This window comes from Gigantopelta aegis, chromosome 4 (genome assembly GCF_016097555.1).
Source record: "Gigantopelta aegis isolate Gae_Host chromosome 4, Gae_host_genome, whole genome shotgun sequence".
Lineage (NCBI taxonomy): Eukaryota > Metazoa > Mollusca > Gastropoda > Neomphalida > Peltospiridae > Gigantopelta > Gigantopelta aegis.
In genome coordinates, this window is record NC_054702.1 from 85,233,355 (window position 1) to 85,260,819 (window position 27,465).

General features: G+C 34.7%; 1 protein-coding gene across 1 annotated transcript; it reads left to right on the forward strand.

Moving 5' to 3' along the window:
• Positions 1–9,437: 9,437 nt before the first annotated feature.
• Positions 9,438–25,443, forward strand: LOC121370038 (H2.0-like homeobox protein). The gene is made up of 4 exons (XM_041495135.1): positions 9,438–9,753; positions 16,864–17,046; positions 20,887–21,074; positions 24,282–25,443. Exons 1-4 carry the CDS (start codon positions 9,438–9,440, stop codon positions 24,522–24,524), a joined length of 930 nt encoding a protein of 309 aa, XP_041351069.1. The 3' UTR covers positions 24,525–25,443.
• The last annotated feature ends 2,022 nt before the right edge of the window (positions 25,444–27,465 follow it).

Genomic DNA, 27,465 nt, shown 5'->3' on the forward strand with positions numbered 1-27,465 from the left:
TTGCTAAGGTATTTTAGGCAATTTATTCAGGATACAGATCAGTATTTGACATGGAAATGGTACATTATATTACAAAATGCAATATAAAACAGAAAAAGTCATTCAACTATTTGATGACCGAAATTTAACCTATACAAATCACAAATCGAGATATGTGCAAAAATAATGTTAGATTTTTGCCATTTCTGGTTTTAAAAAATCATGCTGGCTCAAAAAGGGGGGGGGGGGGGGGTCGTACGAAACCCCTGACACACCCCCCCCCCCCCCCCCCCCCCGACGACGCCCTTGCATTAATTTGATTTGGAGAAAAATACGACAGCATCAGCACATACAATCACTAGGGGAGTAGCCGTCGTCATAATCAACAAATGTAAAAACACGGTTATATTTTGATGGTGCGTTAAATTACCTCATGAAAATTGCAATTAATCCTACGGGACATTCAAAATTCAATAGTACCACAAATGCCTCCCTTCTCCCACCCACCCCAACCCCTTTCCAGTCCTGGACGAAGGAGCCGGCGTAAGTGGAAACCTGCACCCATGGCAGGCGTGCACTACAACAGCTTGCTCTGAATGTGCACGTTAAACCCTAAGACCAGACCAGATGGCGCAGTTATTAAAGGGACATTCCCGAGTTTGCTGCATTGTAAGATGTTTCCGACTAATAAAATATTTCTACGATTAAACTTACATATTAAATATATTTTCTTGTTTAGAATATCAGTGTCTGTATATTCAATGTGTTTCTGGTCGTCTTAATATTTGTAAGAAGCCCAAACTGGATTTTGTCTTCAAATAATTTCATACGTACGAAAAAATATTTTTTAGGAAATAAAATTACAAAGTACAAATATTAGAACGATCAGAAACACGTTCAATATACAACCACCATGGGCGTCATTTGGTGGGGGACAGGGGGGACATGCCCCCCCCCCCCACTTTTAGCAGTGGGGGGGACAGAATATCTGATGTCCCCCCCCCCACTTTACTCTAAATAATGTTCTCAGACAGCCACAATGACCTTCATTTTTCAAAATTTTCTGGGGGGGGGGGGACCAGCCCCCAGACCCCCCTAGAGTCGCTTCACGCCTAGGGCGCTCGCGATTAGTCGCACGAAATATTGTTAGAACCCAATTGTCCCCCCCCCCCCCCACTTTTTCCTTGCAAATGACGCCCATGACAACCACCAATATTTTATGCAGAAAATATATTTGATATGTAATTACAATCGTCAAAAAGTCTCTGTTAGTCGATAATATCTTTAAAATTGCAGCAAACTCAGGAATGTCCCTTTAAGTCATCGAGTTTAAGTCTGCTGGGTGATAGGTTTGCATCCTGGCTAGTATTCGCTCTGACCCTAAATAAGTACAGGGATTAATCGGGAGGTGTTATTGGGCCACTACAATTATATTACTTCTCTCTGACAGAGAAAGAGGAAACCCATTGTTGCCACACATGCTATTCCAGAAAGTGGAAAGGAATATTTTATAAGAACCTTCCATAGATTTACCAGAACTTGGACTTGCGGTGGCAGTGTGTGGACCTTTAGCGATCAAAGAGTACCTGACCCCAGACACGATGATAATAAAGGCTATAGTTAGGAAAGGGGGAAAATCGACAGATTCCATTGAGTGGATCGATTTTGCAACCCATCATACATCAGACTAGCGTTCTAACATTGAACTCAGCTACATTCTTGTGAATTCAGAGATCAGCTGTTACCTCAGATACATGTGTGTGAGATATATCAATTTTCCTTCCGTAAAAACAAATAATTACAATATTGAGGGGTTTTCTTTAAAACAGTCGTATGTGTATGTCAAGTACTGCGATATTTTCTTATACCTTCCACGTGTATGGCAATCAATGGCGGTATCAGAGTGACGGTCATTCATATTAGAATAGTCTCTTATTGGTAGTCATTGTTGGCTTTAATGTGGTGAATGTTTTAAGTTAAGGTTGATGATGTTGCTGGATTATTCAGTTTAAACTTAAATGGCACAAGACGTTCATATCATATTTATCAGATGATATTTTTTTATAAACCTCAACCTTTTTGAAGTTAAATAGCGGGAAAAAATATGTATTACCGAAGATTGAAATTTTGCACAATATCACTTTATTGTGTTTTCTCGTTCCAGCCAGTGCACCACGACTGATATATCAAAGGCCGTGGTATGTGCTATCCTGTCTGTGGGGTAGTGCATATAAAAGATCCCTTGCTACTAATGGAAAAATGTAACGGGTTTCCTCTCTAAAACTATATGTCAAAATTACCATATGTTTGACATCCAATAGCCGATGATTAATAAATCAAAATGCTCTAGTGGTGTTGTTAAACAAAACAAACTTTAACGTTATTGTGTTTTGTATTAATGCTACAATTTAAATAGTTATGCATATATATGTATATGTCTTTCTTTTATTAGTAACGCTTGATAAATATGTAAGTATAAATGCGCCGATCTGTGCACATCAGTAATCAAGGTGGGTGGGGGTTTTTTTTTTTACCGGACTCGATGTATGTCGTGGTTAAGCCATCAGACATTAAGCTGGTAGGTATTGGGTTCGCAGCCCGGTACCGGCTCCAATCCTCTTCTCTCCCACTAACCACTAACAACTAACAACTAACCCACTGTCCTGGACAAACAGCCCAGATAACTGAGGTGTGTGCCCTGGACAGCGGATATAAGCACGGAAATAAGGTCAAATGAAATTTTCAAATTTTAAATCAATAGAATAGATGTTTAACGACACCCCAGTACGAAAAATACATCGGCTATTGGGTGTCAAACAAATGAAATCAAGGTGTTCTGTCTAGTACACAGGTTAGCAATTACTTGGGGTGGAGGTTTGGGTGGAGGTTAGAACAAGCCATGATTGTATACAGCGCTTTTACACATTAATAAGTTGTGCACTGCTCCGGGTTGGTGCCGGAAGTGGAATACAAACTAAGCACTAACTAGTTTTATAGCTCATGACATAAGCATTGCACCGCTAATAACAGTGCATTTGATGACTGTGCATAATTATCCTGATTTAATTTTCACTTGTTGAAAAGAGTTTTCTTTGTAGGAAAACTTTATTCGTTTGATTCTGATCTCTTATCAAACAGACAGACAGACAAACAGACAAACAGTTTATTCAGTAAAAGGCCTCTGGCCCAAAATACTATCAGTTTACACAATTTAAGAGCATGCGTTATCAAACATTATTAATATTATGTTAATCGTTTTCGACACAAGAATGATACTTCTACAATGTGTGGTCGCCAATTTATCAAAGAAAGTATATACATGTATTTAGCATAACCGCAGTTTTAAACATTTTAAATATCCTAACCTGGCGACGTAGTGAAACTTAATGGGGATCGTAGACATTAGTTTTGAAGTTTCCACCATCCAGCCACAATATTTAAAGGAGGGTTTCGCTTTCTGGTAACATCAAGAAGACGTAAATAAATCCATCTCTTGAATATTATTAAAAACTAAATTGTATTATTCCAGGGAGTAGTCGATTAACACTGAATCCCAACGGAATGGTCTTGTGTCATATAAAAAAACCCAACCCAAAATCCTTGCCTAAAATAATTGGCGGTGGGGAAGGCAGTAAAAAACCCCAGGAAAGAACTTCAATTGAAGGTTTTTTCCACTCCATCTAGACAAAACAATAGGGTAGCCGAGTGTGTGTAGGAGGGGAGGGGGGGGGGGGGGTACGGCAGGGGTGCATGGGTGCAATCTCATCTATTTTTTTTGGAACATCGTCCCAATTTGCCTGTGGCACCATAACACATGTAACCTACCCTTTCCAATGTTGGAGCCCCGCAGTATAAAAGTCCTGGCTACGCCAGGGAGACAAAAGAAAGAAGACAAATTTAAACTGAAAATGACACATTTTGGTTTTTAAACTGGGTTTTTTTTTAATTGGCAGGGGCAACCAGGTACGATTTGGTATTCTGTTGAATCTCGTAACGCTCCGGTAGCTCGGTCATAATGAGTTTGTTGTTTTCCTATTAAAACCACATTTAACCCGACATGACTTCCGAGACCGACGATTGGTTACAAGGCAGTGTCAGAGGAAGACATATGGCGGGAATTTGTCATCCATTATTTGGCACGAGAGAGAAATGAGGTGATCATTATTATTATTGTAGTTAATTGTATTAATTTATTTTAAATGCGACACCAGAATCACGTAACTAATTGCCTGACATCACGTTACATCATCGATCGTATCACATGGTAAACACTTGCGACCGTTTCAAATGCCAGTATAGTACTAACTGTGATTATAAGAGTATTCTGTATTCATGCATATTTCGTGAAGAAAATGCTGTCGAATTCACAGTCATACTGTATTTTAATACGATTCCCTAAAGTTGTTATACATTTCATAGGTTTGACACATAAACGTTGTTAATTTTAACAAATTAAAATATCTTTTTAAAGTAGGCCTGTATTACTATTATACAGGAGTCGGAAGCGGGGTGGAGTATTGCGTACTATTATCTATCCTCTATCCGTTGAAAAGCAAATTAATATATAACTGACATCTTCCGAAAGTCCGTGAGCACTTCATAGTTTAACTATAAACCTGCTGATGTCTTCTGTTATTGTAGGAATACTAGGTAAAGTGAATGTTTAAGTAAAAAGATTATTTACTAACAAACACATTTCGGTTCACATTAGGCAATATATAAGCAACGACATATTTAAATTTCACACACACACAGAGAGACAGAGACAGAGACAGACAGACAGACAGACAGAGAGAGAGAGACAGACACACACACATACATACAGACAGACAGACCGAGAGGGGAAAGAAGGGGGTGAACTGCATAAATTTTACAAGACCATAATTATGTAAAACAAATGTTATTCCACCTCTTAAAGGGACATTCCTGAGTTTGCTGGATTGTAAGATGTTTCGACTAATAAAATATTTCTACGATTAAATTTACATATTAAATATATTTTTTTGTTTAGAAAGTTAGTATCTTGTTTATTCAATGTGTTTCTGGTCGTCTTAATATTTGTAAGAAGCCGAAACTGATTTTGTCTTCAAATAATGTCGTACGTACGAAAAAAATATTTTAAGAAATAAAATGAAATTTAACCTAATTCAAATATTAGAACGATCAGAAACACGTTTAATATACAGCCACTAATATTTTATGCAGAAAAATATATTTGATATTTAATTACAATAATTGTTAAAAAGTCTCTGTTAGTGGATAACATTTAAAAAATTGCAGCAAACTCAGGAATGTCCCTTTAAGTAATATTGTCTTTGCTATTATTATTTCAATATTTTTCTGATTTGAAATTTAATATTATGCCAATTTTGTTAAAACCAGAATATCCTTATATAATTATGGATAAGTGTTAAGATTTGGAATTCTAGCTCAGTAGTATGGGTTGTAGGATTGTTCCTCTCGGTGGACTCATTGGACTTTTTCACGTTCCAACGAGTACACCACGACTGGTATATTAAAGACAATGATGTGTGCTCTACTGTCTGGGCATTTGTGCATAAACGCTGTTAATCGCAAAGGGTAGCATATTGGTGTTTTCAAGAAGTTTTAGAGCTAAATAAATGAAAGCTCTTTTTATATTTTTAACCCTCATCGGTACCTACCGGCATCGGTGGCATCGTGGTTAGGCCAGCCGTCTACAGGCTGATAGGTACTGGTTTTGGATCCCAGTCGAGGCATGGGATTTTTAATTCAGATACCGACTCCAAACCCTGAGTGAGTGCTCCGCAAGGCTCAATGGGTAGGTGTAAACCACTTGCACCGACCAGTGATCCATAACTGGTTCAACAAAGGCCATGGTTTGTGCTATCCTGCCGGTAGGAAGCGCAAATAAAAGATCCCTTGCTGCTAATCGGAAAGAGTAGCCCATGTAGTGGCGACAGCGGGTTTCCTCTCCAAATCTGTGTGGTCCTTGACCATATGTCTGACGCCATATAACCGTAAATAAAATGTGTTGAGTGCGTCGTTAAATAAAACATTTCTTTCTTTCTCATCGGTACTGTTGCCAGAACTTACTAATCCGTACATATGGGATCCGCCTGGACCCCACCGCTGGTTCAGGCGTTTCTGATTTTTATTCATTATACTTTCGTCTCACAATACATTGATATGTTTTATACAACTCTCTCATATGATAATCAAAAAAAAAAAATCAAAAAAAAATAACGAGTGACATTATTGTAGTTAGAATTATACGTGTTTCACTCACTGGTCAATGTCGTGCCATATTTCAGTCACAAATATTGGTTTAAAAGTGTATTGATAGAATATTTTGGTACATTATAACAACACAGATAATATTGAGTTCTGCGTGCGTATACCAGTCGAAAAAAACCCACCAGAAGATCCTATGGCTGTACCAACTTAAATAGTCTTTGGTCCTGATGATTGCATGCGTGGATGTGACAACTACATAACAAGAGAGGAAGCAGTAAGTGACTAATAAGAAAATATTTTTGTTGCTAGCTTTGGAATATTACTTTGTTGAAATTGGAGCAAAAAAAAAAAGAAAAGAAAAAAAAAAAGTCAACAAGTAGTAAGTTAAGTAGAATAAGTATATAAGAGTAGACTAAGAAATTGATTATGTTAGGCAAGATCCTTCTGATAAATTGTATTATCTGGGTTCTTTTTTAGAGATTGGGTTGGGGGTTGTTGTTGTTTGTGGTGTTTCCCAACGTTTATATTTAAGGGAACCTTCAACATTTTGAAGGCAAATTCCTCACGCCCACCTCCGGTCAGTGCCAATGCATGTGCCTCTAAAGACAGTGCAATAAAATTATTTGATTTAGAAATATTAGCGTTATAAAGAACTGTAAGGACACGTGTTTAAAATTTAAATGACACAAATAACCAATCAGCGTCAGTGTATCACCGCGGTCACGGACAGCCCAGTGAATAACACTTTGTCATGTACTCGTCTGAACTGAATTAACTGTGTTAACGCGCCGCTCCCATGGGGAGGGGCTTATCGTGGTCGCCAGAGGAGGAGACCCACACCAATAACGGTGGGTTAACGCGGCGCTGTTGGCCCCCACTGCAAGTGACACTTGTTACACTCTGACGGTAACTAGTTAATTAAGAGCAGGGTCTGTTCGACAATTTTAACATGGATTTGTGAAACATTTTCAATTAAGTAGCGTGATTTACGGCGGGGAGGTGTTTCACGATTACCAGTGGACCGCGGAACGACGTGATGTTAAATTATAATGCTCTATTTTAATAGACATTTGAAACTTATTAGAATGTTATGATTAAGCAATATAAAATGAGTTATAGTCAACACCAATAAGAACTTATAATAAAATTATAAATGAATATAAATTTGAACGACAAAACCGTAATATGCGACCAACGCCGTATTTCTGCACAATGTAGAGTCTAATGGATATTTTATTAGGCAAATAGTGTTTGATTCAATGAATCTCTATAATATAGTGCCTCGTCTGTAGGAGGACAGCCACTCCCGAGGAGATTCTTTACTGGAGATTAATAATTATAAATTAAATATAACAAAGACAAAAACACATTTTTAAAAAGGTTAATAATAAGAACGGCAACAAAACCAGAGTTACCAACCTATCTTCGTGTGAACTATGTCTTACGTTTTCTATTTCATAATTTTAACATTTTGCTTTAATAAATATCTGCAGATGAAATAATGTTTTATTTTCAAATCGCTATATCGTTAGTTAGCGGTTACTATTTCTTACGTGTTTGTAACCGTGTATGTATATGTATATGTATATGTGTATGTGTATGTGTATGTGTATGTGTTTATGTGTATGTGTATGTGTGTGTGTGTGTGTGTGTGTGTATGTGTGTGTGTGTATGTGTATGTGTATGTGTATGTGTATGTGTATGTGTATGTGTGTGTGTATGTGTATGTGTATGTGTATGTGTATGTGTGTGTGTATGTGTATGTGTGTATATATGTGTATGTGTGGGGCGGGACGTAGCGCAGTGGTAAAGCGCTCGCTTGATGCGCGGTCGGTTTGGGATTGATCCCCGTCGGTGGGACAATTGGGTTATTACTCGTTCCACCCAGTGCACCACGACTGGTATATCAAAGGCCGTAGTATGTGCTATTTTGCCAGTGGAATGGTGCATATAAAAGATCCCTTGCTACTAATGTAAAAATATATCTGGTTTCCTCTCTAAGACTATACGTCAAAATTATTAAATGTTTGACATCAAATAGCCAATGATTAATAAATCAATGTGCTCTAGTGGTGTAGTTAAACAAATCAACTTTTACTTTGAGTGTGTGTGTGTGTGTGTGTGTGTGTGTGCTGTTTGGTATTTTAGCATTTAGTTTAATTCATTAATTTTTCAAAATTAATTAAATTTAAATTTTAATAATAATTTTAACAAAATAGATTTAATTTGCCAACAATGAAAAATGGAAATATACGTCTTTTGAATTTTGTTAAAACATATTACTTAATAATAAACAAAATTACATCTAGCTTCTGTAAATTACTTCTTTAAAACGAAAATAATATTAAAGTCTATATTTATTTTTTTCCGTACAGCAAAATTCCATTTTTATCTTAATGGAATGTCCGCACTTTACAACTTTGTACAAACGTCAATAAATGTACGATATTTACATTTCACTTGGTAGTAAAATTTATTTTATAATCTGCTTATCACTGCGATGACTAAACGAATACACCCAAAATGTACTACGTATATATATAAATATATGTATACACAATACAGATGCTAGGTTTCAAAGCCGTCACTGCGGTTCCAAGTTGATTTCGACATCTGCGGTTTCTCTGCCGCGTCGGCAAACCACCAGGATAATCTGACTGTATAAACTTACCTGATATTTTATGTGATGGGATTCAGACCCGTGACATAGACGTTTGATTAATTCTGTATGACATGAACGTGATACAATTAGCTGCGTAAGGAACACCGCACACAATGCGGGCTCGCTACTCGAGCGCGATAACGCGATAATTACTTTCTAATTGATAGCGTTTGCCTTCATAAAATGGATCTACATTTTGTCGACCAATCACAGAGCGGTTTAACAATAACGATTCTTGATGCCTTCACACGTGGGGTCTTATACAAACTTTCTCAAGAAGCAGACGGACTTTTCTAACTTGGATACATATTTGACCTTAGTTGAAGGTTTAACATATTTTTTAGTCTTATAAAAGAAAACTTTAAAAAAAAAGTAACTTCACTTCAATTATATTTTTAAAATATTACTTTTTTTTATATAAAATATGCTTCAGATGTCATCGACTTATTACGGAATTATATTTAAAAAGTGACATTTATGCAGTTTTAAACTGATAAAAAAAATGTATTTAAGTACATATGTGAACTGTATTTCGACCCCACCCGGAATCGGTTATTGGACGTCTCTCAACCAAGATCACATGAATGCAGTTTTCAAGAAGGGGCAGCACTCTTTCAACCTGACGGAAATTCTCCACCCAGCTTCAGGGGCCGTGTCGCACCCCTACTCCACCCCTGCCTTTACATACGGCACCCCGAGACCGTCCCCGCCGCTTTCGCCAAACTCCTCAGGTCTAGCACATCTACAGGCGTTGTGTACCACAGGCGTCTCGGCGTTTCACACCCGGGGTAAGGAGAGTGAACGGAGAGAGATTCCGACACACGCAACCGGTCAGCTGAAATTTGGAATTAGCAGAATACTCTCCGAAGATTTTGGAAAGATAAAACGTGAAAAAGGTGATTTTTAGTTTTTACATAAACTTTAATATTTAAAAATTAATATGCATATGTTACTTATAATTTGTTACATATTTTTTTATATAAAAATAAATATATATTATTAATTGTTTAAAAAAATCAAAATTCAAATTATATTACTATTTGAATTTTTTTTTTGCAATTTAACAATTGTTAAAATGAAGCAAATAAATGCATAAAATAAATAAATATTACGCCTCAATTTGTAACCAATATTGCAAGGTAATATTTAATTTGCATTTCGATTTTCCTAGCTGAAACTGGATCTGTAACAAAACTATTATAAATGTATACAAATATGTTTAAGTTGCAAATATATTGTATTAGATCTTTATGTTAAAAGCATACCAATGAATAATTTAAAATACTAGTATATTTAAATTAGAATATATATAGCCCTTATTGAGAACATCCACAGAAGGCTTGTGTATTACAATAAAATAGAAATAGAGCTGATTAAAACGATATTTTCTATTATTAAATAGTTAACAATACTGTTAACAAGGCTTTTTAAAATTAAACTAAAAAAGTTTAATTTTATTAAAAATAAGCAAATAAAAGAAGGTGAATAAGTAATGACATAATGTTTAGTTTACTTCCATTATGAAGGCAGCGTGTCATCGTGTGAAAGTTAAACATAATAAAACAATAAATATATAAATTATGTTAGCAAATAAATATTTTATAATAATCTATATATATATAGAGCTCTGTCATAACAGGAATCTCACGAAATGTGCTATACTGTATATTAAAGCAGGCTGAATTTAAGGAAAGGTTTGGGGGGTAGAAATCGATTCATGACACCAGGGAAAGTCTAATTAAGTCCAGAACTCTGTTTAAACCGACCAGATATAGGAAAAGAGGGAAGAATTGTGAATCGTATGTATTATTTCAAGAAGTATATAGTTTAATAATAGACCGAAGATATAATACGTTTCCTTTTCATGAATTATTGTTGGAATTCACAGCAGATTAATGTTTATATTGTTAAATTAGTTTTATAAAGGTAGTAAACCTCTTTAATCCATCACATATTATTCCATTCTCTTTTCATTTCAAATTGGAAATATATTAATGTCGCCGATAATTATATGTATTATGGAAGGATCTAGTAAGCTAGAAGCCCAGTTGTTAAATGCAATTAATTATATTTTATTCAAATACAGGACATTCTATCAATAGATACATTTTGTGAATAACCATACTTTTTTTTAAATAGTAAAACGTTAAGAAAACCGACAAATAAAAACACATACTAACAATAGATTTCATGAGAAATTGTTTTGAAAACGTTTGGTTTAGCTAGTGCGTTCCGTCATATCAGAATGTCAGCTTGTGGAAACCCAGTGATAATGCTGTCAAAATGTATCATCAAAGCTGTTAATCTTTGTTAATATCAACAACAACACACCCAAACTGGAGATGGGGGACTAAAATGTGCATTTCATCGGCGGAAAACAGAGCCAAACATCTTGACGCGATGACAAACATGGTTTAGTGAAATCTTCTCGTGAGACAATCATACCACACACGTTAAAACCGCACTACTCACGCACATCAAAGATTAGCATTTCCTTTTCCGCGGAATTCGAATAAATTGTGATAAATATTTTGAAACTTTAGACACATTTTGCACATCTGACGTTTTCCTTGTGTATCATCCTGCACGTGCAGTTCGCGAGTTATCAATTTTATTATAAATAACTGTCATTTTTATTTATGCGAAGTAACTAATGTTTATGAAAGAGAAGTGGAAATGGGGATACTTTTGTCACTTTGATATCCATCTATGGGTGATGGTCGTCTCCGTGCTGTCTCATTGTGGACGTAGTTGCAGTGGACTCAGACAAGAGCTGGCTGGAATGTTTAAAACTAAATATGAGCAAGGGACAGCATCAGCAACGTTGGTAGGGTAAAAGTCCTCTATTAAAAGAGAGGGTCGATGCCGTGTCACACACCTCTAAATTCGCTGCTGAAATAGAAGAAAATAACGCAAATAAGTTATATTTTGTTCATGGTGTAAAATTATCTTAAGTTTATTTGTTTGTTTTTGTTTAACAACACAAGAACACATTGATTTATTTATTATCGGCTATTGGATGTGAAATATTTGGTACTTCTGACATGTAGTGGCCCCTTGGAGAACCTACGGAATACAGCAGCTTTTGTTCGAACCACTGGGGTCCCTGTCTGAGCGTACGACGACGAAGAAGTGTTAGAGAGGAAACCCGCTACATTTTTCCATTTATAGCTAGGGATCTTTTATATGCACCATCCCAAAGAAAAGATAGCACATGCCACGGCCTTTGATAAACCAGTCGTGATGCACTGGCTGGAATGAGAAATATACAAATGGGCCACCGACGGGGATCGATCCTAGACCGATCGAACTCTTTAACATCGGGCTATGTCCAGCCCCCCTGAGACAACATGAACATCGCTGTTAGGGTGCTGTTCTCTACTAAAAGGGGGGGGGGGGGTCGGTGCCGTGTTACACACCTCTATATCCGCCGCTGAAATGGAACAAAACAACGCAAATAAGTTAAAACAAAATTCATGGAATAAATTTATCTGAATGATAAATTCGGTCTCAAACTGGCATATTTATTAAAATTTTAAAAAATATAAATAACACCAAACAAACAAACAAATAAATAAAAATAAAAATTCATATATAAATGTTTCAAAGATCTAGTATCAAAATTAAATATTTAAAACCAATATTAGGCCTATCTATGTACGTGTGTAGAAAATTGTGTAGAGTGGAGTCTAGATTGTGGTGATCTGAGATTGAGAGCGGCGCAAAGCACAAGTTTCTATGGGGTCTGGTGACATGCTACCCCAGAAAAAGAAAAAAAACCCCCACCTAAATGTCCTAAAATGCTACTGTCTGCATACTGTAAGTAAGGTATTTCATGTCAAATGCTAATGTATTTGTGTTACACTGAAAATATTAGATGTATATAAACACTACAGTCATTATTGGATCAAAATAAGTCATTTCTTACAATGAACAACTGTACTGTACAACTGTACAATCAAATAATGCGTTTTAATACCTTACACATTTTTGGCTAATGGGCCAAAACATTTTACTCGCCATAAATTCGTTACAATTACAATAACAAATATGTATATTAATAATAAAAACTCAATTAGTTTGCAATATATTATTTTCTAATGACTATGTGGTATGTAAGACTTTTTATTTTAAAATTTAGCTGAATTGTGTTGACTCCCATAGTAAATCTAAAGCACTGGGGTTCGGGCTTTCTCGAAAATGTTGGACAATTAGGAAGAAATAACTATTTTCTGCATTCTACATGTATATGAATATTTGAAAAAAAATAATTTAAAAATCGTTTTCGAGTAGGGACGAGGTTTCGACTCCCCGTACATGCGCCAGATACTTGTTGATTAAAAAAAAATAATAATAATTTACAAAATAACAGATAAAAAAGACGTTTTATATATTTCTCGCAATTAGTCATTCTGATTGTTGTTTTTGTGTACTTATTATGTTGTGTTATTATATTGTGTGAAGGTAAATAGAGTGTGCCCATATGAAGATACATTGTATCTCAAAAATGCAATTTACGATAGTTTTATTCTAAACCGTATAACATAAAAATAAATATTGTTTATAAATTCAAGTGATGCAATTAGAAACATAACTATAAAAATCGACGGTTTCTTATTTTCCTATAATATAAAAGAATGATTACTTTAAACTGCTTTCCAGGGCACCATTCTAAAAATCTGATTTAAATTAAAATGGGAATGAGTGGTATGGAGACAATTTATAGACGTTTTATAATATGATTTATATTAATATGAAGCATACTTAATAATTTGAAACCGCAGCTTTTCATGCTTATTTGTATATTATCCCATTTTAAAAAAAAAAGAGGAAAGAACTTATTTACGTTGTAAATGACAATCGTCACAGATTGTCATTACATATTTGGTTCTGGATTTAAATGCATAGTTCCTATATTTTTTATTATTCCTTATTATTACTCATTATTGTGTTTTGGATGTTGTTATACTATTTTAATGGAATAATAATTTCTAGATATTTTAAAAGTGTGACTGATACAATTCAAATTAGTTATGTCAGTTACTAGAATTTCATTGTGAAAAAAACGCATCCTTAAAGTTGGAATCACATATATGTGGAAATATGCAAATGAAAACACTCGGCAAAACTTGAAATTACATTTTATATGTGAAATAAAATAGGTTATATATTCGGTAAAAGTCGCAAACTTTAACTGTGTGATGAAGCCAAAAGACAAATAATAATAATAATAATAATAATAATAATAATAACAAAACTTGCTTTATCGTAACTTTATCTGTGTGATCAAACAGACAGACAAAAACAAAAAAGAAAGAGAGAGAGAAAACGTTTTAAAAAAAATAATTAAAAAAAATCGCGTTTACATAAAGGACGGATCTACGATTTTGTAAAAGGTTGAGAAATCGGACATGACCAAACTGGAATATTGGTACAGCAATGATCAGCAGGACAAATTGTGGTAGAGTGCAATTCGCTGATAAAAGAACAACCTAAAAGGGCCCCTGGCCAGTGGCATTAGCATTTTAAAAACTGATTGTATTACTTAGACAAGAGGCCTATCGATCTATAAAAATTCACTGTTTAATTTTCAATTTTATCAGTGGTAGATAATTCAGTAGTTTGTAAGGACAATCTAATGTTAACATTTTATTTAAATTTTAAACCTTTAATAGAAAATCAAAAATATCTCTCTGTTAGTTTGTAAAGACTGCCCCAGATAAATCAGAACTATTCAACCAAATTCTAGGATAAGATAGACTTTTCATTTTTTAATGTTAAATTTCTATTTAAATGTTTTTAACTTAATAAATAATTAAAAATAATAATTCCAAAACATTTGGTTTGTGAAGAAAGCTGCCCCTGAGAATACCTATACTAAGTTTCAGAAGTATCTAATCAAAACTGTAGAATAATATATAAATGTTCAATGTTCTATTTTAAAATGTTCAAATTTAATAATAATTTTTTTCCACAGATTCTTAAATATCTCTCTAATAGTTTTTGAAGACCATCACTGAAAAAATGTACACTAAGTTTCAAAACTACTCAATCATAGCTCTAGGAGAATATATACTTTTACATTTTCAATGTTAAATTTCTATTTAAATTTTTTGTATGTAATACAAATTTAAAAATTAAAACTTTCGAAATATTTCTCTACCAGTTTGGGAACGACTTCCCCAGAAAATCATTGCACCAAGTTTCAGAACTATCCGATTAAAACTCTAGGAGAATATAGACTTTAACATTTTCAATTTAAATTTTAAATACATGTACATTTAATAAAAATTACAAAATTCAAACTTTCTAAAATATTTCTCTACTAGTTTGTGGATCAGCGGATAATTGTACCGAGTTTTACAACAATGCAATCAAAAGTGTAGGAGAAGAATTAGATAGTCTTCAAATGAAGCTTTGATGGACAAACGGACGGACGGACGTCAGACAAATCGGTATTAGAACAATTCTGCTGACGAACGTCATAGCGAAGCTAATAAAATAACCTTAAAATCATTACGAATTGAAAAATAAACCTTTCAAATATGTATTTTTTAATAATACACTTTTATTAAAGCATATTAATTCGAAACAAGCGAAGTATTTTTAACGTAATATTCTATTTTATCATATAACAGCTAGCATATCAAAGTAATCAAAGTATGTGATATTTTTCAGATCACATATTTTCAGAATTTGATAACTTTGCAAATTAGATGTAAATTAATCAAGGTCACTCCAGAATTGATGTATGCATCAACAGTCGTCATACAAAAACATGTCAATGGCAACTTTACATTGAAAGTTGTCCAGCGTTATGAAAACAAAAAACCGCCATGCACTAGTTTATTTTTATATAACGACTTCCGACGTCGTTCCCATTCAAAACGACACCGCATTTGAATATCGATCGATGGCTGACTGAAATTATAGTTGTATATGTATACAATTTACAAAAATACGTCGTATTAACTTTGAGATTATATGACAAAGAGATTATTACCCTCGTGTGTTTCAGTATCGTCAATATCATATACATAGTACTTCGAATAAACATAATGTATAATTTTTATTCCTAATACTAGTATATGATACTGACGATACCGAAACACACTCTAGTAAAACCTCTGTATATTATTCTGTCATATCCTTTATTTTACTTTTGATAAAATATGGATCTTTTATTAAACATACAAAAATCCTACTCTAAAAACAACAATAATAATAATAATAATAATAATAATAATAATATTAACAACAACACAAATCAGTTGTATTAATAATTTAGTACAGTTCTAAGTAAATTAGTTATAAGCTGTGATAAAAACAACAACAAATTAACAAACAAGCAGAAACAAAAGCAGAAACACGCACACACACACACAGACAGACAGACAGACAGACAGACACACACACACACACACACACACACACACACAGATGTACTATTTTCATGCAACTTTATGTAAATTAACTTGTTGGATTAAAAAGTGATGTCATTATTCGTTGTAGATCTTTATCAAGATAAAACAAAAAAAAAAGAAAAAAAAAAAGAGGAAAACAGAAAGAAAAAGTAGGTTCTATATTACTGAAAGTAGGTTTTATATTTTCTAAAAGAACAATTTTGTTTAGAATTATTAAGTCTTTGTTGCATGTTTTTTAACATACATATTTTATACTGCATTAAAAAATTGCTGACATATTGTATTATAATTTTTTATTTAAAACAACAATCCCACACTCTAAAATTAATAGTAATAAATGACTTAAAATAGTGCAATTATTCAAAAACAAAAAAACAGCAACTAAACTTCACACACACACATGCACGCACGCACGCACGCACACACGCACACACACACACACGCCAACAAACTAAGCCACAAATTAAAAATAAATAAAACATGGAAACATTAAATATAAGTTCAGTCATTGATATTTTGCTTGTAATTAAACATTTCCCTTCTTATTGTTTAATTATTTATTATTCTTTGTTTTCATTGTAGAAAGTCGCCAGAAAGCTTTGGAGTCGACACCCACAAGAAATTACGTCCATTGCTCCGTTTATCCATCAAACTCGGCAGGCTACACAAGCCACGCCCACTTCGCCTTTCCGTCAACGTTGTCTGCTGTACACGCCCTTCAGCCCCCCCATTATCCCGTTAATGGATCGTCAGACATGCTGCCAGGTATATGATAACTCCTCCCCCAAATATGATCACACACGCCTACTCGTACTTTAATACATCAACCATATTCATATTAATATTTTAAGAACAAAATAAATTCATCAAATGATTATAAATTTAAATTATTATACCTACATCACTTTAGTTACATTTATTTTATAAAACATTACACACACACACACACACACACACACACATATATATATATACATACACATACATACATATATATATATACATACATATACATACATACGTGTGTGTGTGTGTGTGATGTTATATATATATATATACACATACACACACACACACACACAACACACACACACAGAGACGCAGCCACAATTTCTTGAAACTTTATTGGTTTTGTAATATTTTTATATAACTGTATGTAAATTAATTTGATGTAATAAAAAGTGGTGCAAACAAATAAAAATGTAAGTGAAAAAAGAAAGAACAGTCTTAGATAAATGCCTGCCATAAAGTTGGTTCTATATTATCTGAAAGTATGTTTTATATTTTCTGAAATGACAATTTTGTTTAAAATTATACTATTTTGATTACATGTTTTAACATGCATGTTTTACATGTTTTAACATGCATGTTTTACATGAATGTTGACATATTGTCACTGTGTGATAATCGTCTCCGTGTTGTCTAATTGTCCATGTAGAGGCAGTGCACTAGAGCACATTGATTTAGTTATCATCGGCTATTGGATGTGAAATATTTTATAATTCTGACATATAGTCTTAGAGAGGAAACCCGCTACAGAGAAAGAGAGAGAGAGAGAGAGAGAGAGAGAGAGAGAGAGAGAGAGAGAGAGAGAGAGAGAGAGAGAGAGAGAGAGACTATTAGCTGCAGATCCAAACATTATGAAAAAGTTGAAAGATTTTTAAGTTGTAATATTGTTCAAAATATGTAATGAATGGGAGGAAGGGAATGTGTGAAATTTATTATTTTAATGCTCTTTTACACAAAACTCGTCATATTGTTTTCAACTGCAGCTTCCATAGATTGAAGAATTTATCGGTAGACTCAGTATTTCTATTATTATTATTTTATTGTATTTGGTTTCCCCATCTGTGGTATAAATGTGCTATCCTGTCTGTGCGAAAGTGTATGCAAAATATCCCTTTGCTGCCATTCTTTATCCTATATGGCATTTTTTACACTGTGTTGGCGTCTGCGATACCAATGACTGCCATGCACGCTTTTTTTTTTTTGCTTTTTTTTCTTCTGTTTTTGTTTTTAACTAAAATTTATCACATAAATGTAAATAAAAAAATAAAAAATGTTTTATAAAATAAATGTAACTAAAGTGATGTAGATAAATGTTATATGTTATAACCGAGTACACGTGTGTGTGTCTTGCTTGGCTTCAAACGAGTTAATTTATGAGGTAAACTGTAATGTATAGAGTTACGCATTGTAAGTACTATCGAGATAAAGTGTTGGATACGATTTCACTATTTGACACATTGTATACTTCTGTTATTATTCAGATGGGGATAACGTTCAACAGCTAGAAACTGGCCCATCACTTAATTATTCTACAGTGATAACACACGACCTTTGTAACGAGAGTCGTTACACAAAATAGTCTTCATCAGCTGGGGTTGGAAACAATATGTATTAACAGATTTTTAATATTTGAGTAGCATACAATCGTCAATCCTACATTTAGAAAAAAACCCTGTTATGCATCGGAATGCTATATGCACTTACTCAGATTTACTTGGGTAGAATTAACTGATGGCATAAACTTAACAGTTATTTTGTGAAATAAGGCCCTCTAAATCCGTGAATGTATGCCTTTGATGAATAGACGTCGGAAAATGTCAACAACTGGAGGGTTGTGGTGGGACATCTCTGTTCATTCATCTTTTAACTGGGGAGATGTATATTACTCAGAGTTGGGGTGTTGGCGTCCGATTGCGCTTCCTCCAGCCATCCCACCCGCTTCCGACACCTATGTAATGTAGACTGTTTACGAGGATTGTATTTATTAGGAAACCTATTAATGTTCTTCATTTAACAACCTAGAGTACATATAATGCTATGTTGAAAGATTAACTTAAGTTTTTATAAGTTTGTAACGTTATGTCAAAATACAAAAAGATACAATCGCCGTTTGACAACTTCGATTATTTTATGTTTACTCCAGTGTTTAAATACTTAGTATACATGTTTCAGGTCAGGTCAGGTCATAGGGCTTTACGTCCACATTCAGAACAAGCTGTTGTAGCGCACGCCTGTCCTGGGCACAAGAGCCGACCTCGGCCGGCTCCTCCGTCCAGGACAGGAAAGGTGGGGGGGGGGAGGAGGGACCGCCTGCACTGGCAGGTGCAAGGGAGTACCAGCATCCCGACCAAGGTCGGTAGCAGGCGGGGGTGGGGGTGGGGGGGTGGTGCTATGGAATTTTTAATGGCGCAAAGTATTATGCCAAAGAGAAAAAGTGCGCTGTAGGGTCCGCAACCGTTAGTGTTCACAAAATTGACGTTAATAGCGGTTGCAATGTTGACCGCTAGTGTAACAACGTGAACATTAACGGTTAACTATGTACAATGTCGACCGTTAGTGTTCACATAACTGGTTTTGATGTTGGACATTATTTTGATTTAGTCAATTTATATCAATGAAATGCGAAAGAAACATCACATCGTATTCAATATCGTACTGCAACAAATAATAAAAAAATAAATTTCATTATCAAAACCTATTGTTGTACAAGAGAGAATTTAAGGGTGTTTTAGTCAATAGCCGATGATAAGATAAAAATCAATGTGCTCTAGTGGCGTCATTAAATAAAACAAACTTTACTTTTTCAAGGGTGTTTAGTAGTCCTCTACCAGCCTAACCGGAGGGGACTATAGGTTTTGTCTCCAACATCTGTCAGTCTGTCCGTCAGCCTTTTCCTAGACTTTTCTTTGCAATGCGTCAAGATATTGAGCTGGAAGTTTGTATATATCATAACATCCACATAGCCTCTGGTTTGGTTCGAACACAGTACCTATCAGTTATGAACATGATGATCAACCCACTAAGTTATTTAAATGGCGCTGGCAATTAAAACGCCCTCTCCCACCCTGGGTACACCCTCAGACTTTGGGACTCGTCCTTTGAAGACGGATTCTGTACCCATGGGGGGCATGCTTGAACCTTTGGTGGACATAAGCATGGCAAAATATTGTCCTGTCCTGTCCTAAAACGCCCAGACAGCCTATCGCTGGGTTCGAACCAAGTATCTACTGGTTTTGAATCCAGTTATCGATCCAATACACGGACAAGAATATTCAATAATTAAATGAATTAATTGCTGTTCTAATCGTTGGCGTTGTTACACTAACGGTCGATGTAGTAAAATTAGTCGACTGTGTTGACTGTTACTGTAACATTTTAAATTATTACACTAGCGGTCAACATTGCAACCGCTAGTGTTCATTGTTACACTAGTGGACAGGTGAACACTAGCGGACCCTGCGCAAATTTGGTTGAGGAAATTGGGCGCAATTTTGAACGGTCGGTCAAAAAGAAAGTTCCAGAGCTAGTATAGGTTTTGACATTAGTGAATCGAGAGTAGCTCGTTAATTAGACTTCTATGATGCTATGGTGTCTCCCTAGGTTGACATTAGTGAATCGAGAGTAGCTCGTTAATTAGACTTCTATGATGCTATGGTGTCTCCCTAGGTTGACATTAGTGAATCGAGAGTAGCTCGTTAATTAGACCTCTTTACATGTTTCCATTTATCCAAGGACTAACCCAGACATTTTATTATGGGGGTTGATGGGACAGAAGCACAGGAATTGTTACTTTACTTAAGCATATTCTTATTGCAGGACCCTATTCCATCCTGAGTGCAGACCACGGCGTGACAAACCAACCGAAACGAAAACGGTCGTGGTCCAGGGCCGTCTTCTCTAACTTACAGCGAAAAGGTCTTGAAAAGAGATTTGAGGTCCAGAAATACGTGACAAAACCCGACCGACGGCAGCTAGCAGCGATGCTAGGTCTTACAGACGCACAGGTTAGTAAAGTGCCAATAATTCAGTTTTGGATCCGGACAGGGCCTGAACTAGCCTTAAATTTTATTATTTTTAAAAATCCCATTACATTTTTTTTTAAAGTTTGTTTTTATTTAACGACACCACTAGAGCACATTGATTTATTAATCATCGGCTACTGGATGTCAAACATTTGGTAATTCTGACAGTCTTAGAGAAGAAACCCGTTACAATTTTCTATTAGTAGCAAGGGATCTTTTATATGTACCATCCCACAGACAGGATAGCACACACTACGGTCTTTAATATAGCAGCTGTGCTGCATTGGCTGTGACTAGAAATAGCCGAATGGGCCCACCGACGGGGATCGATCCCAGACCGACCGCGCATCAAACGAGCGCTTTACCACTGGGCTACGTCCCATCCCTAAAAATCACATTAGTTGTTGCACGTAGACATATATATATATATATATATATATATATATATATATATATATATATATATATATATATATATATATATATATATGTATATATAATGAGATGTAGACTTTGATATCGCCGAACGCTCGCTGGGTCGTAGGATCGAATCCCATTTGGGTTTCCCTCTTCCCATCTAGTACCCGAAGACTGGTAATTCAAATGCCGGGTTATGTGCTGTCCTGTCTGTGCATGTAAGAGATCCATCGCTGATGAAAAAAGAGAGGATTTCCTCTGAAGACGGTCAAAATTATCAAATGTTTGAAACCCAATAGCTAATAATTAATTCATCCAATAGCTGATAAGTAATAAATAAATAAATTAATTAATTAATGTACTTTAGTGATGATTCTGTTAAATAAACCAAACATTAACACTGGTACCGCCGACGTGCTGTTCTATTAATTGTAAACTCTATATAAAACGAGAGGTCGGGAAGGACGAAACAGCTTACAAACATAACTTTGTTAATTGTTGTTGATAACTACAGCGCGTGTTTCACTTCAGCACGGTGAGTTTGACTTACCACCATTTGAAATCCTAATTGAACGAGTCTGGATCCCCACCCTCAACGTCGTGTCACATTAATACTCCTACTTAACAAGCCATTCACTTTTTAAACACTTTCAGAATCAGAGTAAATTAATCTCAGACTATAATTGAAAACGACACGTGTTTTATCTGCGAATCGTCTATTCATTTTAAGTGTGAGAATGTAATTTAGCAAGCTCGCCTTACCACATTACATTATTTACTAATGCAAAATACAAACACAACTACGGTTGTAATAAACCGGTGTATTATTGCTATCAACGGTTGTTGTTAGTGGCCTTCATAACATATACGTGTGTTACCATTTAAAAACAACCCAACTTAATACGAACCAGTGAAATAGCATTCATTTCAATTCACTCATATTTTTTTCCGTGCTTCTATCTAATTAAGGTTCAAACACGCAGTCCTGGACACACATCTCAGCTATCTGAGCTATCTGTCTGGTTAGTTCTTAATGGTTAGTGATCTACAGAAGTCGTTGTAGTGGTCTCACACCTACTTATTAAGTCTTTAAACTCGCTCTGAGTAGGAGCCGGTACTAGTATGCGAACCAAGCATCTACCAGCCTTAAGTCCGAGGCCGGTGTGAAATAGCAGACCGCTTCTCGTTTTTAAAGGGACTGTTCTGAGTTTGCAGCCATTATAACATGTTTCCGACTAACAGAGCCTTCGTGCCGACTAAAATTACATTTTAAATACATTTTCATCTATAGAATACTCGTATACATGTAGTATCTACCAAATGTGTTTTTGGTCGTGTGCTAATGTTTGTAGCAGTCATTTTTCATTATACTTCGTAATATATAATTTTTTGGCACGTACAAAATTATTGGGAAGTAAAGTCCGGTAAAATCAAACATTAGAACGACAACAAACACGTTGTTTGTGCAGACACTGTCATTCCAAAGAGAAAATATATCATAGCATGTAATTTTAGTCACCAAATGGCTCCGTTAGGAATATCTTACGATGATTGCAAACTCAGGACACTTCCTTTAAAATGGAAAGCAATACTCTTCGTATTTTTTGTATGACATAGATAGCGAGTATATTTTAATACTATCGAAGAATGACGTTAGATGGTAAAAAAAAAGAGAATAATAATGCTGAAGATTTATTCTAAATGGTCACAGAATAAACAATATACCCCAGATAAAAGCTTTAACTCACGGTATCACACTCGCTTGCCGTATCGTAATGACAGAACTTTTATAATGAATTTAAAGAATGCAAGTCTTCTGTTTCCAATATCATTTGCTTCTACTCGTTACTAGTTTGTACACATTTTAAATGTTAGTATCAAATGCGAACGATTATACTATTGCTGCTGATTGGGCTTAGTAACGATGATAAACAAACAAATTCCAGATCCTAGTGAAAATTTAAACAAAAGTTTTGAACAATGGTCTATTTTGCACCTAAATATTCAAAGCATACAAATATACTTTCAAAATATGGTATGGATTTTTATTTTCAGTCGGTAGGCCTAGTTTAAAAAAAGACCAAAGAAAAAAGAAAGAAAAAAGAAGAAAAAACCCACCAAAAATCTAAATTAGGTCCTTTAAAAAACAAAATCGTCCCTAATTAGAAAAAGAAGTCGATCGAAATTATTTTTTGTTTGTTTAATGTTGCTTTCTTTCTTTCTATTTTCGTTAGTATATTTTATCTGGACACGTAGGGGTGAATGTAGTTTAAAAAAAAAAAAAAATTCATGTAACATATATGTATTTTTATAAATTTGAAACTAGAATTTTACAATTAAAAATTAATAGGCTTATACCAAAGCAACTTATTACTGTGTCGTCAATTGAGCTAGTATTACCATATAATAATCCTGACCGTTATATACATGGGAACCATCTGAGAAATAATCAAATTTGTCACTGTGTCATGTCTAATTAATTTTCACTTTTAAGAGAGGCGTATTTTTTGTATGCATGGTTGATATCACATTTCTTGTGAATGATTTTAAACTATTTTATTCTCTATGAAGTGAATATCTCTCCTACTCTGATGTGAACATTTTAGCTAGTCTTTAGTTATCTGGAATAAAGTCAATGCATGACAACATTTTTATTGTTATATGAACTTAGGTTTAAATTTAAGATATAAATTAAACGTATTTTATACATTGAACATGGATTATTTTCAAACTGAAAACACAACATTTAAAGATGAGGGGTTTTTTTCCCAGGTAAAAGTTTGGTTTCAAAATAGGCGCATGAAATGGAGACATGCGCAGCAGCAACATGATAAGGAAGAAGATGGAAAACAAGATGGCGACCATCAAAATGATGACATCAAAACTGAGAAAAATGACGAAGTCAATCCCGAATCTAGTGATTCTGAAAATGATCAATCAAATGCCGACAATAACATTTTGTCACCAGAAATAGACGATACAAGTTACCAAACAGACAACATAAACATCACGTGAAGGTAACGAGTAAATCGTGAGGCGCCATCCTCTGTCACGAATCCAAAATCGAAGTCAAAATTACAGAAGTTAATTTTCGTTGATTTTGATTTTGTTATTCACTACAATGTACTGTTTTCTTTCCCAATTTTAACATTGTTTTGGGAGTAAACAAGTGATTGTGAACCACACATGGACATCAATTATTCATGGCTGTTTGTATATCGAATATATCGAAATTGTGTTTATCTATTTATTCCGTGTTCTGTTCATAGGAATAGTAAAATAACTTGTATGATTTGATTTACAAAATAATTTTATTTTTAATTCTAACCAGTAATAGTGGTCATTCTGCAGAGGTAATGAAATGCTTTTTTTATCATCTTAAACTTTGTACAATCATACAAACGTTTTTCGAGTGAAATTACTAGTTGAGCTGTAACTCTATATTAGTATCCTAAATGCACACGTACGTATTTTTTAGGATGTTCAATCAAACCAGAATCTGTCGTGCATGGAGATAGACGGAATATTTCTGTTTCTGTAAAGCTACGTTTCATATATTTTATTTATTTAAAACAAAATGAGTCTATTTTATATTTAATTCTTATGTTCAAGGTAAAACCAGCTAAATATAAAAAGTGAAATTATGTAGCTTTATAGACAGAAATATTCGGTCTACCTCCATGAACCTCGGGACCTATTAACAATATCAAAAGATGGAGATATCTTTTTTTAATTTTTAATCATCTTAAAAGTCTACTTAAAATATGATTTTAGAGACAGTCTGCAGGAAGTAACGCTTTCGATTTAGTTGTATCACCATTGTGATATACAATGTAATATCAAATTTTAAAAAAAATGGATTCTTTCCAAGATATTCTTCAATTTTCAATGACCTCACCATTCTGGCATATTATCATTGGACAAAAAATTTGTGTGTGAAGATGCTTAATTATCGAAATGTGGTTGGCATAAAGATGCCCAAATATTGAAAGATTGCTGCGTTTATTGTTGTTTTTTATTGGAATGACAGTATTTTACGGACTCTGTCGTGTACAGAAATACATTTGTAATTAATATTTGTCAAGAAGGTCTTGAGACTGGCAGTCAACCAGATGAAGTGGGTATCAGAGGTGTATCGTCGTGATGGAGAGAGGTTGTTCTTGAATAGACGTTGGCTTCAAACACTGCACAAAGATTCATAGGTCTATAGTTACTGAATCCATCTTGTACCGACACAGCTTAGATATGCTATTAATTTTTTCTTTCAGTTTAACTCGAACTTAATAAATGTCAATATGACTCTAAATCACCTGGTTATTATAAACGAAAGCGAAACTGCGCCATATTTTCAGATGTGATAATATTGAATAGCCTACTTTTTCAATCCGATTTTAATGCCACTGGCATTCATATAACTAACGACACCTCTAGAGCACATTGATTTTTTAATCATAGGCTACTGGATATCAAACATTTGGTAATTTTGACATATAGTCTTAGAGAGAAAACCCATTACATTTTTCTATTAGTAACATGGGATCTCAGACAGGATAGCACATACCAAAGCTTTTAATATACCAGTCGTGGTGCACTCGTGGTGCACTTGTCTTGAACAAGAAATAGCCCAATGGGCCCACCGACGGAGATCGATCTTAGACCGATCGCGCATCAGGCGAGTGCTGTATAAACATTATATGCGCCATATTACTCTGGCTTCCTCTTTTCTTTTTTTCAAAAACCCCCAAAACAAAACAAAAAACAACAAACAAGAAAAAAAAACCCGAGGCTTCTTCTTCAATACTTATTAATTAATTAATTAATTAATTAATATAAACCAAATACGAAACGTTCAACTTATAATCTCATCTAACAATGGAACACGTGGTTATGGCTACATTTGGTCTAGAAATTGAAATAATAAACCCGCTTCGGTCACAATAAGCTGAATAGCAGTAAACTATTTCAGGGATGCAGATAGCAGGTATATGTTAAAGCTAGGTCCATCAAATAATAACCTCCCACCCTAACCCCATTGTAGACTGAATAGGTTGTGACACGTCTACATCCAAGTGTCATCAGAAGAATGAGTGCCTACAATAGTCTTTAGGCTGCACCCTAACCGGACGTGACTTATTATTTTAAAATCCTTTATTTCAATCGCCTTATCCTTACCGCATGTGTACGGCGCGACAGAAGTCCATGAGCCAGGCCTGGTGATTATAAAACGTTTAGGGTCTAGACTCGAGACTCTAATAGAGTCTGAGACAGTAATGTCATGGCAACGCCATACAAATTGTATGCGTGTGACGTCATTAAAGATTGAGTCTGGACTTTAAAAGTTTTATAAGCACGGGCCCAGGACCCAAAATTTGGCCAATTGGTACCACCTGGGGGAACGAATGCTCATAGTGATTTTTGTCAAGGCCTACATCCCTAGGGATGGAAAAATTATGATAGCATTGCAGGAATCACAGCTTTCTGTGTGTATCCACCCGTTTTGTGACCTTACCCCCATTTCCACGACAGTTATATTTTTAAAGAATTACTAAAGGGTGACTATATTAAAACCATTGTAAAATATTTGTCAGGGCATTTAGGAATACAAAACTTGGAAGATTGGGAGTTAATGGATTGTAAAATTCAGATATGTTACCAATATTGAAATCCTTTGAGGATTAGTCTCATATAACACTTTTTTTGTAACGTTACAATATACAATTCACAGAGTTTTATTTTTCAGTAGAAATTTAACATAAAGTTTAGTCGTGAGACACTGCTTGGAAAGGGATGCAGATAGCAGGTATATGTTAAAGCTAGGTCCATCAAATAATAACTTCCCACCCTAACCCCATTGTAGACTGAATAGGTTGTGACACGTCTACATCCAAGTGTCATCAGAAGAACGAGTGCCTACAATAGTCTTTAGGCTGCACCCTAACCGGACGTGACTTATTAT